The following is a 21447-nucleotide window of genomic DNA, read 5'->3' as shown; positions in this document are numbered from 1 at the left end:
GTATCTACCTTGTTTCAGCCATTGTAGGCATTTGAAATTGGGAGAGGGGACAGCCAGGTTGTTGAACCTATTCCCAGGTTACTCTGGGAGCTGCATTCTTCTCTGAAAATATTTTCATTGGTCAAGATCTTTACTCCAAAGTAATTACACAGAAACAGTGAGGGACAGTCATTCCCACAGCACAATTTTCCAAGAGGAAAACATTGAGGAGAAGTCAAGTTAACCCACCAGGACAGAACCTCTAATTGTTTGACTGGGTTCTAGAAGAACGATGATCTAAGTGGAGCTATGAAAGTGAAGATAGGGATGTTAGTATGCCAGAATGGAGTATTCAAAGACTTGGCTTTATTATTATAGGTAACCGGAAGTGAGTGAGGTACAAATCTGCCATTTAGCTAAATGAGGGATTTGTATTTTATTTCTTTCTCAAAATTGTGGGATTGGCTTTAAATCCAAGAGATTGTTGTCAGAAGGAGTATGACTTCTGAAATCATATTACTTAGGCTCCCACCTCAGCTTTGTGACCTTGAGCAAAGTATATTACTCATTTATGTCTTAGTTTCTTCACATGGGAGAAATGATAGTGCTTATCTCATAGGGTTGTTGTGGTAGAAAATGAGATTATGCATGTAAAGCATAAAATGCAGTGTCAAAGATAGAGTAAACATACATCAAGCAATTATTTTATCTATTATGTACTTTAATTGTAGTCAATTAAAACCTATAACCTTAAGCTTGGAAGAGATCCATTAGAGGAATTTATTGAATATATTTTTGAGAAATGGTTGTGAAGTAATAGGGTGCTCTCTACTTTATAAAAATCCCATTTCCTCTTGAATAGTTCTAATCATTAGAAAACTCTTGCATATTGAGCCAACATCTGTGATGTCTAACTTCTCCCTATTGTTTCTGCTTCAGGGAGCTTCATACAACATTTGAGCTTTCTTCCACATGGCAGCCTTTCAAATATAGTATTTAAAGACAGATATCTCATTTTCCATATGTTTTCTCATTTCTGTCCTAAATCTTCTAAACTGTTGGTTTTATGTTAAAATCTTCCATTTATTTGACTACAGTGTTGGCTAGCTAATTAAGTAGCCCACCTGAACTCTTTTCTCCCTTACCTGTTCTCCAGGGTAAAGTTTGAAAAGCAACTAAGGGTAGCTAGGCGACTCCATTCTGGCCAATGAGATGTAAGGGGAACTCAGCTGGAGACTTTCTGGAAAAAACCTTTAGTTGCCTAGTAAAAGTGATCATCCCATCTGGCATTGTCCTTTCTCCTTTTATCTCTTTCTTCCTGTTGAGAGTGAGAAAATGATTACTAGGGCTACAGCAGCCATATTGCAGCCTTGAGATAATGAGTTTGAAGGCAAAAGTCAGCAAGCTAATTCCACAGGACTGGCATAATCAAAAAGAGCCCCAGACTTGTGGACCATGTCCGGCAGTGAATCTAAAGAAGGCCAAACTAAACTTAACAAAATCAGATCTAGGAATTTCACTTTCTAAGTCAACCATGTACAAAACATCAGACAAATACTTGTGATTGACATATATCATGTCCATCTCCTCCCTTTTCAGGACAATATGAAAATAAAATCAGCTTTATTGTTTTATGACACTTGGCAGTCATAAATTGCCTCTTAAGCAGATTGACAACTGGATGTTTGAAAATTGTTCTGAGGACCTCTTTTTACAAGTAATTTTTCAACTAATGAGAGATGTTTATTACTGCTATCAACTGTGGTAAATTTGCACAAAGGTGCCAGGTTAGGTGACAAGTCAAGACTGAGATCCCAGCCATGTGCTCTGGCATGGGGCTACCTCTATCCAGAAGAAGAGGGACATTTTTCATCAACTTCAAGGCAGAGGGAGTCAGAATCCACCAGCTACTCATCTCCCACAGTACCGTGAAAATGTCCCAACAGTCCCGTGGAGAACCAGACACCAATTCTGAAGGAATATGGAGCAGGAAGACATTCGGAGAGGAGAATCAACATTAAAGAAAATTTGAACTTTGAGTTGATAGAGTATGTACTCAAACAATGTTATTTGACACTAGAAGAGACTGAATTAACTTTGATTTTAAATTTAAGTCTTCAATCCTCTTCTGCTACCCCCCACATTCCAACAGCAGGGATGAGGTTCCACCAGGAAGTTGTTGAAGCTTAGAGAAGTAGAAGAGCTACATTTTTTGTATTTGTTTTGTGACATTGTGGGGGCCAAGGGCAAGTCACTCCAAGATGCACTGCTTTGGCATACAGATTATTTCAAGCTAAAAACAACCAAGGCCCAAAAGACTCAGGAAGAAACTTTGATCTCCACACTTAATGCCTGAAAGACCGTAGAGTACTACTCCAGGAAGAAAACTATCACCATAGATGATGACAGCATAATAGGAACTAGGTGTGGTAGACAAGGGAGGAACTTAGCAAAGTCTCTTTGTTAAAATTCCTCTCTATGTCCCCTTGTTTCTGGATGGCCCAGCAAACATGTGTTAACTAAACATTTAGTCTTTTTCATCTTCCCATGAATTGCTTTCCTTCCTTTTGAAGTCTCAGACCCCTACCCTCTTCTCCTTAGTTCAAGATGACATACATATCTCATTTTGCCTGGCTATGTGGATTCCTGGCATGTACTTAATTAAATTTGATCTTCTTCTGTTAATCCATCTCATGCCAGTTTAATTCTTCTAGCGTGTCTAAGGGTAGAGGGATTATTTTCCTCCCCAACAACATCTTAATGGTGGGGTATGAATTTCAACCTCACTACATGTGTAAAATTTACCACATATTCTAAATGGTAAGAATTAATCCTAAAAGGAATTGATACATGATACCACACAACATGTATAAAGTATGAATTCTTGTCCTGAAATTGCTTACAATCTAAAATGGAGAAAATTAACATTGATATAAACATGTCTGAATATAAGTAAAGCAATTCTAAGTTCATTACACAGTTAGTGAATATTGTTCATTTGCACAATTAAATCGTATGCAATCTTTCCTTAATTATCTTTCTCTAATTTAGACATTTTAAAATTCATGAGATATAACAATAAATACAATAAAAACTTCCCAGTTTTAAAGAATTTTAGTTAGTCTACTATAAATAAGTGTGCATTGAGAACCATGTAGAGAAAGAGATGTAAATAGCACAACTGCCTTTTCTTAGTTGTTATTTTGGGAAATTTATCAAAATGTGAACTTAATTTCTGTTCAGGGCTGGAATTCTAATTGAAGTAGGCTATTTCCTATATGGTATAATTTGCATAGTAATATTTTTTTCTTTTTCTGATTATTGAAATTCAACCATTAGTGATTCATTCTCTAGGTGCAAGCATTGTGGTCTTTCTGTAGGCCTTTTAAAATGCAAATGCACGTGGAAAAGTGCAACCAAATTAAGTTCTTTATAATTTAGAATGGTTGTAAATATCACATGGATTCTTTTCTCAGCATAGCAACATAAATGTTTCTAGGTGTCTGAAGTGAAATACACAAAGTAAGGCATTAAAAGTTGGAGGGAAGGCAAATTCTCAGAAAGGCGAGTGGAAAGACGTGCTAAAAACCAGTATCCTGTACTTCACAATTGTGGCTATAGCCATTCCTGGTTTTGTATTATATACGTGTGTAGGTGCTAAGGGCTGTAATGACCACGGCATCTCGTGAACTGAAAAATAAAAGGGGATATTCTGACAGGATATTTGGCACATGGTGATACTGTCTGGCCCTTGGGCCTTTGAGTCTTCCATTGATCCTCTGCTTCCAATCTGTAGATGACATGGGGAGAAAGAAGGAGTGAACACGTATTTGCACAAAATCCCAGAAGATTTTTGGAGCCCAGGCTGGCGCGAAGGCCAGTGTTTTCTGTTGACATCCTTTTCATGAGCCTTTTTCTGGATGCCAGGGTACTGGGAATGGTGGTTTTTTCCCCGTCCCCAGAGGTGAAAGTAGATCGTTTGGAAACACACAGTACTTTCCTGCCACTGTTTGTTTTCACAATTATTAACAGGAATAATCATCTTAAAGGCAAAAAAAGTCTTGAACATCTGAAGTAGAACAGAAATTTGTTTGGCACTAGATATGATTTCAAAGTAGGGGCAAGCCACTTAATAGTCACATAGAACATTTCCCATCTGTAGTAAATCAATAAGTACTGACTGAGTTCCTGTTGTAGCAAATATGTAAAATCATCACTTTTTTAATACCTACTTACTGTATACTCTATGTGAGACTGTGTTCCCTACACTAAAACCTATCATTGAGTACAGTAAGAATATTAGAGACTTAAGTGCTTTGTTCAGGATCAGTAGATGGGTTAAGACAGGGCATATATAAGTCAAACATTTTTATTTTTAAGTTAGTACGTATGAATGCATATTCATTTACCAATCTTTTTATGTAGGGCAAAGATCTTCCTTTCAGTGTGAGTGCTCATGTGCATCTCTTTTTATAACCCATGATGCGTATTCTACCTGGTGCACATACTGTGGAATTCCTGTCCAACAACAGTTACTCTCCTTCTCCATGCTGCCAGGAGCTTCTTAATTTTTTCCCCCTAGTGTCCTCCCCTTTCCCAAATGAATTGGGTGATTTTCTTCCTTATCAGCACATGGTGCTAGGTATTTAACCAGCTCCTGGCCAATGAGACACAAAGAAACCTAGAGAACTTCTTTGAAAGATGTCCTTGTTCGTAAAGGGTTAAGAACCAGGGGCTATCCCAGGGTAGCTTTCCAGCCTTTGGCTATTGATTAATGAGGGTGAGCTGCTTGAATTGCTTCAGCCACTTTGATTCAATGAAGGAAGTGTTCCAATAATCTGTAAACGGTTGGATAGAAAGGTGGAAAAAGGATGATTTGATTAAGTTGTTGTATTAAACAGCCCTGGAACTTTTCTACTTCAAGACTTCCGGCTAGTTAGAATAATAATTCCATTATTATTTTGCCTTTCAAGTAGAATTTCTGTTATTTCCAGCCAAAACATATTAATTAAACATCACAATTCTTATTTTGTTTCTTTAACTTTAATGAGATATTAAACACATTTATTAAGATACACCATATGAACAGTCTTTCCAGATTGTTATGATTTTTCCAGTCTTTTACAACTGTCTCCCACCTAATTCAAGAGTAGATCTTTTTGTTGGTTGTTTTTTGAGCAACTAATTTTTTTTCTTTTTTTTACCTCCCAATTTTAGTGAGAAATAGACATGCATACTATATATATTTCAACTGTATAGCATGATGGTTTAATTTACATCAGTGTGAAATGATTCCTACAGTAGGTTCAGCTAACATCCACCTTCTCACATAAATGAAATAAAAGGAAAAGGGGCGCCTGGGTGGCGCAGTCGGTTAAGCGGCCGACTTTGGCTCAGGTCATGATCTCTCGGTCCGTGAGTTGGAGCCCCGCGTCAGGCTCTGTGCTGACAGCTCAGAGCCTGGAGCCTGTTTCAGATTCCGTGTCTCCCTCTCTCTGACCCTCCCCTGTTCATGCTCTGTCTCTCCCTGTCTCAAAAATAAATAAAACATTTAAAGAAATTAAAAAAAAAAGAAAAGAATAAAGAAAAGAACTTTGTGATGAGAACTATTAGGATTTACTCTCTTAATAACTTGGCTACATACAGCACACAGCAGTGTTAGGTATAGTCATCATGGTATACATCACATCCTAGTATTTACTTATCTTATAACTGGAAGTTTGTACCTTTTGACTACCTTCCTCCAAGCCCTCCTCCCCCAGTGTCTGCCTTTGGTAACCTCAAGTCTGATCTATTTTTCTATGAGTTTGAGTTTTTAAAAAAATTGTTTTAAGAGTATATGTACAAGTGAGATCATATAACATTTGTCTTTACTCTGACTTATTTCACTTGAGGTGAAAGGTCCATCTATGTTGTCAAATGGATTTCCTTGTTTTTATGGATGAATAGTATTCCAATATGGATATTACTGTTTCCTTCCTTCCTTCCTTCCTTCCTTCCTTCCTTCCTTCCTTCCTTCCTGTCTATCTGCCTATCTATCTATCTATCTATCTATCTATCTAATATCTGTCTAATCTACCACAACTTCTTTATTGTCCCATCTGTGGATACTTAGGTTGTTTCCATGTCTTGGCTATTATAAATAATGATATGAACGGGGGGGGGGGGGGGGTGCAGATATCTTTTTGAGTTAGGGTTTTCATTTCCTTTGTATATATTCCCAGAAGTGGAACTGCTGGATTATATGGTAGTTTAAATTAAAAAACATTTTTTTAATGTTTTTATTTTTTTTTTTTTAGAGAGAGAGAGAGAGAGAGAGAGAGCACAGGTTGGGGAGGGGCAGAGAGAAAGGGAGACAGAATGTAAAGCAGGCTCCAGGCTCTGAGGTGTCAGCACAGAGCCCGATATGGGGCTTGAACTCACGAACTGTTGAGATCATGACCTGAGCTGAAGTCCCATGCTTAAAAGACTGAGCCACCCAGGTACCTCAGTAGTTTACATTTTTTATTTTTTTTATTTTTTATTTTTTTCAACGTTTTTTATTTATTTTTGGGACAGAGAGAGACAGAGCATGAATGGGGGAGGGGCAGAGAGAGAGGGAGACACAGAATCGGAAACAGGCTCCAGGCTCCGAGCCATCAGCCCAGAGCCTGACGCGGGGCTCGAACTCACGGACCGCGAGATCGTGACCTGGCTGAAGTCAGACGCTTAACCGACTGCGCCACCCAGGCGCCCCAGTAGTTTACATTTTTTGAGGATCCTCCATACTATTCTCCATAGTGGCTGTACTGTTGACAATCCCCCCACCAACAGTCCACAAGGGTTCCTGTTTGTCCACATCTATGCCAGCATTTGTTATATCTTGTCTTTTTGATAATGACCATTCTAAGAGATGTGAGGTGATTTCTCATTGTGGTATTAATTCACATTTCCCCAATGACTAGTGATGTTGAGCATTTTTTCATGTACCTGTTGGGCTTTTGTAAATCTTCCTTGGAGAAAGATCTGTTCAGGTCCTTTGCCCTTAAAAATTTTTTTCCTATTGAGTTGTAGGAGTTCTTTATGTTATTCTGGATATAATCCTTTATCGGATAAATGATTTACAATTTTTTTTCCTCATGCTCATTTGAATAGATGCAAGGAAGTATTTGACAAATGCAGAATCCCTTCATGATAAAAACTCTTAAATTAGGCGTAGAGGAAGATATCTCAACTTGATAAAGTCCATATATGACAAGTCCACAGTTACCATCTTACTCAGTGGTAAAAGATTGAAAGTTTTCCTGTAAGGCTAGGAGCAAGACAGGATGTCTACCCTCACCACTCCTAGTCAACATAGTACTAGAAGTCCTAGCTAGAGCAGTCAGGCGAGAAAAAAAAAGTATCAGAATTGGAAAGAAAGAAGTAAAAGTGTCTCTCTTTACAAATGACCCAAAAACTGCTAGATGTAATCAAGTTGCAGGATACAAAATTAACATACAGAAGTCAGATACATTCCTATACACTAACCGTGAATTTTCTGAAAAAGAAATAAACCAATCTTATTTAAAATAGCATAATAACAGGGAATTAACTATGGAGGTGGAAGATCTCTACTCTAAAAACTGTAAGACATTGATGAAAGAAATTGAAGACGTATATGGGAAGGTATCTTAGGTTCATGGATTGGGAGCATTAATATGGTAAAAATGTTAATTCTACCAAAACCATTCATAAATTTAATACAATCTCTATCAGGATTTCAATGATGTTTTTTACAGAAGTAGAAAATACACCTGTAAATTTTATACAGGAGCACAAAACATAGTAGTCAAAGAAATCCTAAGAAAGAAAAACAAAGCAGGAAGCATTAAACTTAATGATTTCAAGTTACACTATAAAGCTATAGTCTTCAAAACAGTATGATACTGGCATTTGGTGTGTGTGGGGGGGGTATGTGCAAAGCATTAAATTTAATTTTCATAGAGGCAATGTGTCTTTTTCACATTCATATTTCATTGTTTTATGTAATTTTTAAATTAAAAAATAAAACTGTAATAAGTACAACAAAATTGGCTGAATTCCAGTAAATATTTAATACAACTGTTAGGAATAACCATAGGCACAACTATAAAGTAGCTTTAGCGAAACTGTAAGCTTTCAGAAACAGGAGGCTCTGACAGGCTGAAGGTTAGGGTAGAAGACAGAGAGTGATTAACAATGGCTTTGAGGGGCACCTGGGTGGCTCAGTTGGTTAAGCCTCTGACTCTAGATTTTGGCTCAGGTCATGATCTCACAGTTCATGAGTTCCAGCCCTATGTCAGGCTTCTTGCTGACAGTGCAGAGCCTACTTGGTATCCTGGCGCACGCTCTCTCTCTCCCTGTCTCCCTGTCTCCCTGTCTCCCTCTCTCCCTCTCTCCTTCTCTCCTTCTCTCCTTCTCTCTCTCCCTCTCTCTGCTCCTCCCCAGGTTGCATGTGCAGTCTCTCTCTCTCTCTCTCTCTCTCTCTCACTCAAATAAATAAATAAACATAAAAAAAGTTTAGGGATTCCAAGTTTGAGAGGAATAGGGATACCACTGTAAGCAAAAGAGAAGTCATTGGGAGGAGATGTTGTTGAAGAAGACACACAGAGTTTGAGGTAAGGTGGGATTTAGGAGTTACCATGTTCATTCTTTTAAACATCCAGGAGATCAGTGTTCTCAAAAAACCAGAAGTACAAATTTCCATATATCTCCCTGAGAAGACAGCTGGATAGGCAAGCTGAAATATACATAATTTATGCTTATATATTTAAGACTAACTTGAGTCTCTGTTAACTTGTTTACATAGTCAATGCATTAGTTATGGAATAGATTTGTGTTTGGGTAGCAAAATAAAAACGTCTTCAAGCACGAATGGATTATATACATAGGACATTGTGCTTTTATGTGATTTTTCTATGTCTGCAAAATATCCCGCGTTTATTACACTCCATGACGTTGCTTTGTGTAGTTCAAGGTGTCACTCCCATTCAGTTGGTTTCAACAACACATTACTCCTTCAAGACTGTATCCTTGAAGATGGCTCCCACTGTGGGAATGGTGTGTAGAACATACATTCCAAGGTCAAGGAGAAGTTGAGAAGCCTCTGATTGCCTGAGTGTAGCTCACAGGTCAACCAGTGGTCACATCCTCTTGATGACCTCCTCCACCATTGTTACGGAACCAGACTGGAACCCTGGCAGAAAAACCAAGTGGCACTCAGAGATCTTGGTGGATGGGGGATTTATTTAACACCACTGGGCTCAGGGGAGACCGTTTCTCCAAAGATCTGAGCTCTGAATGAAGGGGGGAAGGTCAATTGATGGTTGTAAGCTTCCATATCTGCGGCAGGTTTTCGTGCCTATGGCAAACAGGGCAAGAAGAACTGGGAAGAGGCGTCTCTAAGCTAGAGACCAGAGCTTGTTTTAGTCCCATTGGCCATCTTATGGCGGAAAACTTTATTCATTTTCCCAACACCATAAGTTCACTTCTTTGTCAGTTTATTCTGTTTCTTTCAACCTCCCATCTGTTTATTTAAAAAGATCCAGGGTCCCCAGACAATCACAAATAGGTTCTGTATTTGGCCATTACATTGGTCTTTCTTAGTTAATAGCTACTCAGGACCATTTTGTGTTGACCATAGTCCCCTTCTCAATATCCAAGCTCTAATTATTTTGAGCCATGATTTTGCTGTAGTTTTATATGTATTTTCATTAGCAATTCCAGAATTTCATGAGTAATGGGAAGGGACTCTTGAAACAATTTTTATGAAAACAAAATATTAACCAATGAACCATTTCTGAAACCCTGTGAGGTTTTTTCCTGAGGAATAATAATAATAAATAATACTGATATTAGTATTACATTAATATTTATTATTATTGTTAATTATTATTGTTTGTCTCTTCTAGTCAAATAGACACAGTGCTGAGGAATTCCACATGTAAAACAAACAGAAGGACCTTTGCATTCAAGATTTTCTGAAAAAAATTAAAAACAATCTAATCCATATATCGACATAGCACAGTTCAATACTGATGGGGTTCAGGGCAGACTACCCCCAAAATAAGCTACTCTGGCATATTGATTATTTTGAATTAAAGTTGCTTAAGAAATAGCCACTAGAAAAGGAACGCTCTGACCGTCCTTTGCCTAAAATCAGGAAATAAATTCCCCCATGTGAAAGGTGTCCTCCTGGAGGGTAGAAGGCATCCTGACTACCACAGATAGGAACTCAGGGTGGAGAAGCTGTATAAAGAAATATTGTTGTTTCATTAACTTGCTACACCAAGCTCAAACTTCTTTGTCTTCTCAGCACTTCACAAATTGTTTCTTTGTCTAAAAGGTATAAAAGCTGCCTGCTTTGCTCACTTCTTTGAGTTTTATATCCTTATGAGCACATACAAAAGTAAAATTTGTTTTTTGTTTTTTCTCTTGTTAACCTGTCTTGTGTCAACTTAATTACGAGACCAGCCAAAAAACTTGAAAGTGCAGAAAGGAAAAGTTTTCCTCTCTTGGGGTGCTGACTCATTTGGTCAGAGATAGTCTGGAATGATGTTAGTAGACAGCAATCTCACTCTTGAGAGGTAGACAGGAGGATTGCTTTAGGATATTCCCGAAGGATGTTTGCTCCAGGAGAAAAACGTGTTACAGAAACACTATAGCTAACAACTTCCCTGATGTGGAGATAGAAATAGACATCCAAATCCAGGAGGCACTGAGAACTCCTATCAAAATCAACAAAAGCCAGGCAACACAGACACATCTCATTGTAAAATTTGCAAAATACAGAGATAAGGAAAGAATCCTGAAACTTGCAAGGGAAAAGCAATCCCTAACCCACAAGGGTAGACAAATAAGGTTAACAGCACACCTCTCCAAAGGGAGTGGCATGATATATTCAGTGTGCTGAACGGGAAAAATATGCAGCCAAGAATACTTTATCCAGAAAATACTTTATCCATTCCAGCTATTGTAGTTGGGGGAAAAAAACCCCAGAAAATCTATCCAGGATAGAAGGAAAGATAGAGTTTGCCAGACAAAAACTAAGGGAGTTCATGACCCCTAAGCCAGCTTTGTAAGAAATATTAAAGGGGATCTTTGAGCAGGAAAGACAAAACCAAAAACAATGATTAGAAAGAAAATCTCCAGAAACAATGACTTTACAGGTAATACAATGGCAGTAAATTCATATCTATCAATAATCACTCTGAATGTAAATGGGCTAAATGCTCCAGTCAAAAGAAACACTATAGCAGTAATTCTCAAATTTGAATGTGAATCAGAATCTATTCCTGGAGGGCTTATTAAAACAAAGGCTGCTGGGGCCCACAAAGTTCCTAGTTCAGAAGGTCAGGGGTGGAGCCCAGGAATCTACATTTCCAGTAAGTCTCTAGGTGATGCTGATGCTACTGGCCTAGGGACACCACTTTGAACAGTCTCTGGAAAGATAGATTAGTATGAGGCAGGAACAAGAAACAGAAAATTTTGCTTCCAGTTTCTTTCAATTTCAGTGGTTCACAGGTTAATGTTCATAACAGAATTTTATTCATACTTATAATTTGCTCAAAAATTTCACTTTTTATAGACTTCTAAATAGTCACAACAATTAACTGGACACTGAAAATCATTAGCAGTGTCCCTAACCTTTCACCTAAGTTCTTGACATACTAGTCCATTTAGTGGCTGTCAAAAAAATTTCTGAGCTTTTATGCTTTACATGTCCATCTTATTTGTTATCCTTTGGATGTATTCCTCTCCTCACCATTATTTTTCCCTTCCAAACTCCAACCCCCTCTTGAAGACTCAACTAAATTCATTTTCCTTCATTACATTTTCTCAGTTAAAGTGATAGCTTCTCACTTACTACATATTTATTTGTACTTTGTCAATTGTATTGTGCAAAACGTTTCATTCCAGCTATTGTAGTTGGGGGAAAAAAACCCTAAATACTTTCGTAGCATTTATTTTGTGGCAGGTTTTCAAATCCTCGGATCCACCCTATGAGACAGATATTATTATATCCATTTTACAGACAATTTACTTCTCTATAGTTCATTTTACTTTAAATTTAAGTTACATGATAACAAACATGTGATTTAAATAAATTTGTGTTCCCCCAGAGTACCCATCACAGTGCCTTGCAAATAATAATGTTTATTAAAATAATTGCTGCATTTAAGATAGTTTTCTTTGGGTTCCTATGAAGCAGTGATGATGAAATATTCATATATTTGAGCAGGTTAGTTCTACAGGCTTCTCTGTGAGCTCAATTCTGATTACTAGGAATGACAGATTGATGTGAGGGTACAAAGACCTGCTTGTCTGTCCTCAGTGCAGAACAACTCCAAAGGGTCCATTGAGTCCAGAACTCCCATGGAATGGGCTGAGGCCTTTGTTGAGATGGCATTGGAGTTCAACTTCCCCTTTTTCCCAGCTCTGCTTCTTTTACTCTCTCTCAGGTGTTGACCTCAGGGGCTTTCCCCAGTAAACTTCCTGCATACAGATTTCCATGATTCCAGAATTACTTTCCTGTCAAACCCAAGTGAAGACAAAAGGAAAATGGGAAGATGAGATTTATTAACTTTTACTTTTTTAGAGACAACATTTTAGAGTGGAAATTAAACATGCTGTCTAATCCGAGACATTGGAGTTTTTTAGGTATCATCTCAGGGAAGTTCCTTTATCTCTCGGAGCCTGTTTTCTCATCTTGGAAGAGTGATTTTACTCGAGGTTGAAGACCATCCTACCGCAGTACTTGACAAAATACAGGCGCTCTGTACAGGGAGGCCTGTACATGGGTAATGGTGAATCACTAGAAGGCTAAATATCTGAAGCACATTTTCTGAACCACCCCCAGATGTGCTTTTTATTAATTGTGTTGTAACACTATGGCTTGATTTGTATTAAAGCTTCCACTTAAGGAAGCCACATGAATTCCAAGTTACTCAGTGTTCCAGGAGTGAGAGATTCGCTCAGTTGTGGGAGTAGGAGCAGTTTTTACAGCATGAGAGACTGGGATTTACAAATCTTCATCTCAGACAATGACAGTTACGTAACATCCCTGATTCCTGTTTCCCAGTGGCTTCCAAGCCCGAGAGCCTGGCTCTGTGTTGTCACAATATTGGTGTTGACCTGCTCAGTCTTGCTGTCCTTCCTTGACCCAGTTTTCTCCTTCCATTATCTGATTTAATTGTTATGGCCTTGGCATATTATAAACCACCATTTTAGAAAGTGTTGGGGTAAGCATACATTGATGTCCAAGATTCTGATCTTGAATCTTTCCCACACTAAATGCAATCTGCATTTCTGTGAACTGATCAATCTTTCCCAATAATCTCTGTCCATGATTCACCTTTATGTTTCATTTACAGCCATTTCAGCTTGAACTCTATATTCAGCTATCATACCTGAGGCGAACACCAACCCCAAACCCCTGCTACCGTGTATTTAGTACTTATTATGTACTAAGCATTATATTAAATACTTTACAAAGGGCGGTCTCTGGACCAGAAGCATCAGCATCCCTGGGAAACTTGTCAGAAGCTCAAATTCAGGGGTGCCTGGGTGGCTCAGTTGGTTGAGCGCCGGACACCGACTCGGGTCATGATCTCGCGGTTTGTGGGTTCCAGTCGCATATTGGGCTCCGGGTGGGGCCTGCTTCAGATTCTCTGTCCCCTTCTCTTCCTGCCTCTTTCCCGCTTGCACTTGCTTTCTCAAAAATAAATAGACCTTAAAACCCTCAAATTTCTGAGACTCATCTAAGATAGAGAAAAATCACTAACTCTAGAGGTGAGGCTTAGCACTCTGTGTTTTGACAAGTCCCCCCAGGTGCTACTGCAGAATGCTCTAGTTTGAGAACCACTGCTCCACCAGTATTATATCATTTTATTATAGAGGCCTAAAACTGAAAGGAAAACAGTCTTACCCCCATTTTACAGTTGAGGAAACTAAGACTAAGAGAGTCTTACTTTGTTGATTATTAAACTTAGGTCAGCCACGCTGCACACTGTGTTTCTGTTCTTACGTCTTTGAATTTTACTAGGAGAGTAACAAATAAAAATGCTGATTGTCTTCATTATAATAAATGTATATATTTTAACCCTGAGGCAGGTTCCCACCTAGTAGGATTACCTAGTGATCGTTCTTCCCATCTTTTGTGGATTCACCATGTTACCCTTGTTAAAACTCGTTCCAAATATTCTCTACTTTTTCTAGCTCACAATGCTGTTTCTTCAGTAGAAGGCCTCATCTGTGTTTTCCTAGAGATCCAGGGACAAAATAATGAAAGGCTTTCTTACATTCTGCCATTCCACTTTAGAATCTCAGTACATCTTCTTGTTCCTGTTCCTATGTTCTTTCTCCTAAGGAACAGGTGACCCTTTTCTCTGCTAAGATTGATTACCTGCACTCTTGGTTCACTAGTTGTGTTTTTGTTTTCTTTTTTTTTAATTTTTTTTAACGTTTATTTATTCTTGACACAGAGAGAGACAGAGCATGAACGGGGGAGGGGCAGAGAGAGAGGGAGACACAGAATCGGAAGCAGGCTCCAGGCTCTGAGCCATCAGCCCAGAGCCCGACGCGGGGCTCGAACTCACTGACCGTGAGATCGTGACCTGAGCTGAAGTCGGACGCTTAACCAACTGAGCCACCCAGGTGCCCCACTAGTTGTGTTTTTCTTTTCAGTTCTTGCTCAATCAATTCTCACCTTTTCTCACCTGCAACTTCTCTCCCACACATTTGGCCCCTTAACCTCATCAACAAGGTATGTTGGGAGTTTGCTTTTTCTAAAGAGGAACAACCTTCTTCAATCCTGCTACCAGCCCTCTGCCCACCACCCCCCCAACCCCGTCTCCCTTTTTAATCTTCAGTTGTCAACTTTCTTTAAAAAATAATCTAAGATTGTTTTTTAATTCCTTTGCCACTCATAATAGCGATACCTTGTTGGTTTAACAGGACCCTTGAAGGTAATCAATTAACTTGTTAAAACCAGATCCTACCCCCCCACCCCCCACAACCCAAACAAATCCAAAACCTTCCTCGGTGACAGTAGTGTTTTCCCTTTAATACCTCTACCCCATTTGTTATTTGTTATCAGCCCCATCTCTGTAACAAAACTTTTCTCCAACTTGGATTTCATGACATGGAAATAACCGAGCCCATTGAGCCATCTCTTCCCATCTTTTTGGTTGTGATTTGGTGTCTCTTATTATTTCTATAAAATCATTATGAACATTTTTAGAGACTCCTATGTGTCAGGTTAGTGCAAAAAAATTTAAATGAGAAAACAGTACACTGTCTTAATTCACAAAACGGTTTTATGCAGATGGTGCTATTATCCATGTTTTATGGATGCTGGGGAACAGGAAGAGACATAGTGCTAAGCTTCTGTCCTAAGGACTTTGTGTTTCTTTCTCTATTCAACCTCACTAACCTTACATTCTCCAACAACTTAACTATGCATGCCCAGTGCTCTAGAAAATGAAAGCGAACACAAGCTCTAACCCAGAATCTATTTCCCCAGAGCAGGGCTTCTATTCCCGACTGTGTAAACATTCCCACCTGAACATCTTCCCCCAAACCTCTGACTAAAAACGTCTGAAGAAAACTCATTACCTGATTCCATTTCCCCAATAAACATAAAAATAAAATCCACCAACTGTACCCAACCAACCTTCTTGACTTCTCAATTCTTAACGGTGTCACCTATTTCTAGTACTCCAGGCACAAAACCATAGAGATAGGTTTTTTTCCATTTTTTAAGTTTATTTATTTATTTTGAGAGAGCGAGCGAGCGAGCATGCACAGAAGCAAGGGAGATGCAGAGAGAGAGAGGGAGAAAGGGAATCCCAAACAGCTTCCTTGCCGTCAACATGGAGCCCGACTTGGGGCTTGAACTCACAAACCATGAGATCATGACCTGAGCTGAAATTAAGAGTCTGATGCTTACTCGACTGAGCCACCCAGATGCCCCAAAGCCTTAGAGATACCTTGGACAAATCTCTCTCCTCCACATAGTTGCGATATACTGTTAATTATGTCTCCTTTTAAAGGTCTCCTTTCCTACCTTTGTTCATATCTTTGTTCATACCGTTATGATCTCGTACCTGTGGCTTTGACTGCCTCCCAAGTGCTTTTACAACTCTACTACTTTTCTGCTCCTAGGTCATCCCATTAACTTGTTTTATCAAATCTTCTTGCTGTATTTCTTATCATGGTGGTCCTCAGCTCAGCACTTCTCAAGTGAAGTACAGTCTGCTCAAGGTAGCAGTCCTAGCACCTGCCAATCTTCCAAGCTCTTTCCTTATCTTCTTCCATGCAGTGTATGTTTTGGGCCAAGGGATCCACTGTTCCCCATACTTTTCTGCCCTTACTCTTTCGTCTTAATGGTACTTCCTTTTTAATTCTTGCCTGATGGAATCCTATCATAGTTGAAGGTTTTTCTAGAATGACTTTCCTTCTCTTTGATTCTGTGAAGTTTCTCCAGGCCTCACTGCCTTTTGAACTTGCTGCAGTATTGTGTTTGGTAGTCTCTAGTGGGACCATAGACTACCTAATATGGTGCTTCTTGGTATATTGTCAAATTGTTCTTACAAAGCAGGAATGGTGTCTGACTCTATTCACCCCAGGAAAGGTCTTTACCACGATAAAGACGTGTTAACACTTGATGAACTGAAATGATAGGATGAATGTTTAAATCCAGATGAAAACACGTCAAGAGAGAGGATCAAACCAAACTAACATAGGCTAAGTCGAAACCACATATTTTTTCGGTGCATTTACTCTATTTCTCTTTTTATTTCCTTATTCTTGGCATTTGCATTTCTTGGTTTTCTTTACCTATTAGCTTGAAAAACGATTTATTTTTTTTAATTTTTTTTAAACATTTATTTTTGAGATAGAGAGAGACAGAGCATGAATGGGGGAGGGTCAGAGAGAGGGAGACACAGAATCTGAAACAGGCTCCAGGCTCTGAGCCATCGGCACAGAGCCCGACGCGGGGCTCAAACTCATGGACCGCGAGATCATGACCTGAGCGATGTCGGCCGCTTAACCGACTGAGCCACCCAAGCGCCCCGAAAAACGATTTAACTACTTGATAATGCATACTTGAATGGTGCCATTCTCTGCTAAAATCAACAACTGGCTCAGAGGATGAACAGTCTACTCTTTTGAGGATGTTACTTAGCATTTACTTTCTAAATGTCTGTGAATTTGTGGGGAAGTCACTGTTGATTATTTTTTAGAGCTACTCTTGAAAACACACAGCAAATTACCATTATTATATACACTTTCCTCAACATTAGTATTCCTAATAATTTTATCAGTAGCGGATTATTAATGACAATGATGACAGCATTGTACCTGTGGGGCATTTTATACTTGTGCACTCAGTTCACGTTTCTAAGTTATTTGGCCTACACAGCATGCTGAAACCCCATGAAAGACACTGTCCCAGGGACTTGTTATTTCAGACCATGGTACAAATAGCTAGTGGCTCAGCTGGTACTAGAAAGTGAGTTGATATTGTTTGTGTTTTGCCCACCTCCAGCCAGCACCTGAGGGACAATACGCGCTTTCAGAGACTACTGCCCACAGGGCAATCTGGTCCTTGGATAAGCATCCTCTGTCACACCATTAAACAAACAGAGACTCTCAGGCCCCACTCCAAGCCTATTGGAACAGAATCTGAACTCTAACCTGATTTCCTCGATGATTCCTGTGCACGGCAAAATTTGAGAAACACCTCTTTACCTCCTAAGAAAGGACAATGGAGTATATGTTTTCATCCCCAGGGTATTGTAGTGTGTGTGTGTGTGTGTGTGTGTGTGTGTGTGTGTGTGTGAGAGAGAGAGAGAGAGAGAGAGAGAGAGAGAGAGAGAGGGAAGAGCGAGAAGAGAGGGGGGATAGAGGGAGGGGTAAGGGAGGGAAGGAGAGAGGTAGGAGTGAGAAACAGAAGGGGGAGGGATGGAGGTATCAGGTGAGAGAAGAAAAATCGCAGTAGGACCTGGGTCCCTCAAGAGGGGGGAACATGGGTTTTGTGGAGGTGGAATTTCCCCTCATACTTCAGTAGCTTCACCCTATCACTTTGTATCTGCAATCTGAGATTGGAGGTTCACTGTTAAAAAAAAAAAGAAAAAGACAAAAAAAAGAGGGGGGTGGGGGGGGGGGTGGGGCTGTTTTCAGGTAGACCTGTATGCAACCCGGGAAGATAAGGGACCTAAGCACAAAAGGAAAGCCCCTTTCCCGAGCCTCCTGAAGCAGCTCACTTGAGCTCATTTCTAATACCCCTAGTTTCTGGATGCATTGCTGTCGCTCGCATTTCCCCTTAACACCCAGGATCCACTCACTCCATGAAAGCTAGTTCCTCTCCCCTCGGTTTCTTTCTCTCCGCTCAGCCTTCTCTCCCTTCCCCGGCACCCCCGGGCCGGCCCCTCCCTCCGCTCCAGCTCGCACCTCTCCCCAGCTGGGTGCACCTGAGGCTGGCGCGGGCTCGGGACGCGTGCAGAGCACGGCGGGCGCGGCGGAGGCAGAGGCGCGCCGACAGCCACCTCCAGCCAGCGCCCGAGGGACCACACGAGCGGCGCTCCGGGGACTATTCTCCGCGGCAGCCGCTCACGCCTCGTGGTGACTCTCACCACCGAAGCTGCAGACCGGCCCTTGTGCGCCCCCGGGGCCAGCCAGCCCGGGCGGCCGCTCCTCCTGATGCCGGGGCCGGGGCGCAGGGCGGCCGCCGGCAGGAGGATGAAGGGCTCGGCGGGAGGAAGGAGAGAAAAACTGCTGGGGGCGCCGAAAGCTCAGTCCAGCCGCGGTAAGTTGAGCGCAAAAGAGGTGTCTCCGTGCGGGTGGCGGAGTTGGCTGCGGTGCCGGGCGGGCGCGGGGCTGGGGTTGCGCCCCTGGGCGCGGTGAGGCGTACCGAATGGGCGTTCACATAGTCCGCACCCGGGACGTCCCCCTGTCCCCTCGAACCCCACACCGTTAGTCTGCTCCCTTGTCTCTTCCGCTCGGCGCCCAGCAGAGATGTGAGGCAGTGGGGGGCCCGGAGTGTAGAGCGCAGAGCTTGAGGGTCTCCAGGCACCACGCGCTGACGGGGACCAAGGGGCAGAGGAAGCAGCGGCAGGGGGCGACAGGGTCAGCCACGCTCCGGCTGGAGTCGAGGGCTGGGCCACCGAGGACGGACTCCCTGCCGCCTGTCTCCTATTGGGTGTGTGTGGGGCGCGCTCCCTCCTCGGGAAACCAGGCGAAGTTGTTGGGATAAGAAAGCACGGCGGGCTAGCTTCGTGATTGTCTTTTCTTTTCATTTTCTTCCTTCTAATTCGTCCTTTTTTCTTTTTTCCTTTCCTGCCTTTTTTGTTTCTTTTCAAGATCTCCCCTCCGGATGTACAAGATTTGAGGGCAGTGGGGATGCCACCCAGTTACAGGAAGCCTTCCTCCAGGGGAATAATTTTAACATTTCGGGTGGGGTTGGGAGGTTAAGGGTAAATCAGTGCCCCTCGATCTGATTGCCTTCCTGGTCGAGGGGATTGAGTTGGAGGAGAGAGTACAGGGTCTGCGTGCCTTGTGACTTCTTGCGTTTAGGGAGAAGTTTTATTGTGCGTGCAAATCGGGGTCAGAGGAAACCTGCGGGGCCCAACACACTGTCGCCCCTTGTGAAATGCCCAGTGTCCTGTCTGCCCCCCTTACAGTTCAGACCTGTCTGCATCACATATTTCTGGGGACGATGTTTGTGTCTGCTTCAGCTTGAGCTGCAGCTAAAGTAGCAAGGAATGCGATGTTCCTGGGTGTTATGAGCATCTCCAAATTCTGGAAGCTTGAACTGACTTGCAAGACTACTTTCTGTTCTGTAGGTGTAACTAGGGACCCTGGAGCTGGTGCTTTTTGCTGACATTCCTGTGGTGCTTTCTGGGGATGTCCTAGGGAAATGTCTTTCTCTTCTCTTGAGGCTGTTTGCTACTTGTTTGTTAAAAGCGATTTTCATGTCCACTCAGTTCTGGTTCATCACGTTCCCTGAAACCACTGGGAAAGGTTTATCTCCTTCTGGGTTTTCCTGCCACCCTTGCTCCGTACTGGGTAATTTAGTCACTATCCTCTGGTCCCGGAAACATGAAAGGCAAATATGGGTCATTTCAAATTATGTTGATGGATGCAGCACAGTGTGTCTGGGGGTTGCTGCAATGTCTTCGCATTTCCTTCCAGATGTTCCTCAGAAATTAACTGGAGTGCTCTATCCATGGAGCTCAACCATAGACTAGGGGAATGGGTAAGCATCTTGAGTTAATGTATTATCTTAGATTTCAATAAGTGAGGTGCTAGAAGCTATGTGTGTTGAGAGAAAGAAACCTGAGCCAAAATATAGGACGTCTGGACTGCTTTGCTTTGTTACAGAGTGGCTGAAGGAACTTGGGGTCATTTGACAAGAACAAGAACAACCGTAATAATGACGCCTAACATTTTTTTCCCCATTCACAGCACACTAAGCACTGTATGAAGGCCCTTACAGCTCCTTTAAATATATAACAACCCCAGGAAGGCAACATCCTTACTTCTCCATTTTGTGGATAAGGAAAAAGGAGCCTTAGAGATGTAAAATTTGGAAAAGTTCCAGAGTTAGTGTTTTAGAACCCAAGATTGCTGGACTTCAAAGTTGATTCCTCCAATCATTACTCAACCTTGTCGAACCTCATTTGAAAAGTGGGAGGACTATCTGAGTTCTAAACCCCATGAAAAATTAGTACCACGTCATAGATTGATTCATGTACAACTATTTCAAATGTTTAACAGAAACGTCCAACTTAGACTTCAAATCAAATGAAAAATGTGTCACATTTATGTCATTTGGCTTGCCATCTGTAGAGAGGGCTAAATGCTGAGGTCTTGGTGTTCCCCTTGACAGTGTTTCTTCTTTGAGCCCCTTTATTGTAAATCAGTAGTAGTATTGTATAGCCTTTCTCTTAACAATCTGTGATTTATAACATTAAATATACCTGATGCTAACATCACATTTGTACAACTCTCTAGAGTTATCCTGAGGTCTACCTGGACACTCTCATAGTTTAGCCAGCTTATAATTAATGCTCAGATCCTAACAGGATGTTGAATTTCTATTAAGAGATACATGCAGCTTGTTTGAAAATTTCCTTTTTATTTTCAGTGGTATTTTCAAAACAATTACACACCCTGCTGTGATTTGCTATTTACTAGTGCATCAAAAGTTCAGTAATGAAAAATGTTTGTAATTCAACAAAACATAGTGTCTCATCTACAATAACAACTTTGGCTAAAAGATTCACATCCAATTTAGGGCTTATTTTATCTGAAATTTAATTAAGACGTTGCATTTGTTACTGCAAAATGTATGCAGGTAGTTGAGGACACATCTTCCATTATTTTCTTGTAATCTCCAACTATAAATTCATTACTGATGAGTTCTTCAGATAATTTGTTATGTGCTGTCTAAAGATTTTGAGG

General features: G+C 40.9%; 1 protein-coding gene across 2 annotated transcripts in view; it reads left to right on the top strand.

The window, feature by feature from the left end:
- The window catches only part of ZNF385D (zinc finger protein 385D), a 1296755-nt gene that overhangs the window by 378097 nt on the left and 897211 nt on the right, over nt 1-21447 (top strand). The window contains exon 1 of one of the 2 annotated variants that reach the window (XM_049629861.1): nt 18455-18790. The exons of the other annotated variant lie outside the window; for it this stretch is intronic. Within the exon in view, the coding sequence (XP_049485818.1) occupies nt 18685-18790 (106 nt within the window). The 5' untranslated portion in view covers nt 18455-18684. Of the gene's footprint in view, nt 1-18454; nt 18791-21447 lie in introns of those variants that run through there. 2 annotated transcript variants of the gene reach the window in all.

This window comes from Panthera uncia, chromosome C2, assembly GCF_023721935.1.
Source record: "Panthera uncia isolate 11264 chromosome C2, Puncia_PCG_1.0, whole genome shotgun sequence".
Taxonomy (NCBI): domain Eukaryota; kingdom Metazoa; phylum Chordata; class Mammalia; order Carnivora; family Felidae; genus Panthera; species Panthera uncia.
This window is presented reverse-complemented; position numbering and strand designations above follow the sequence as displayed.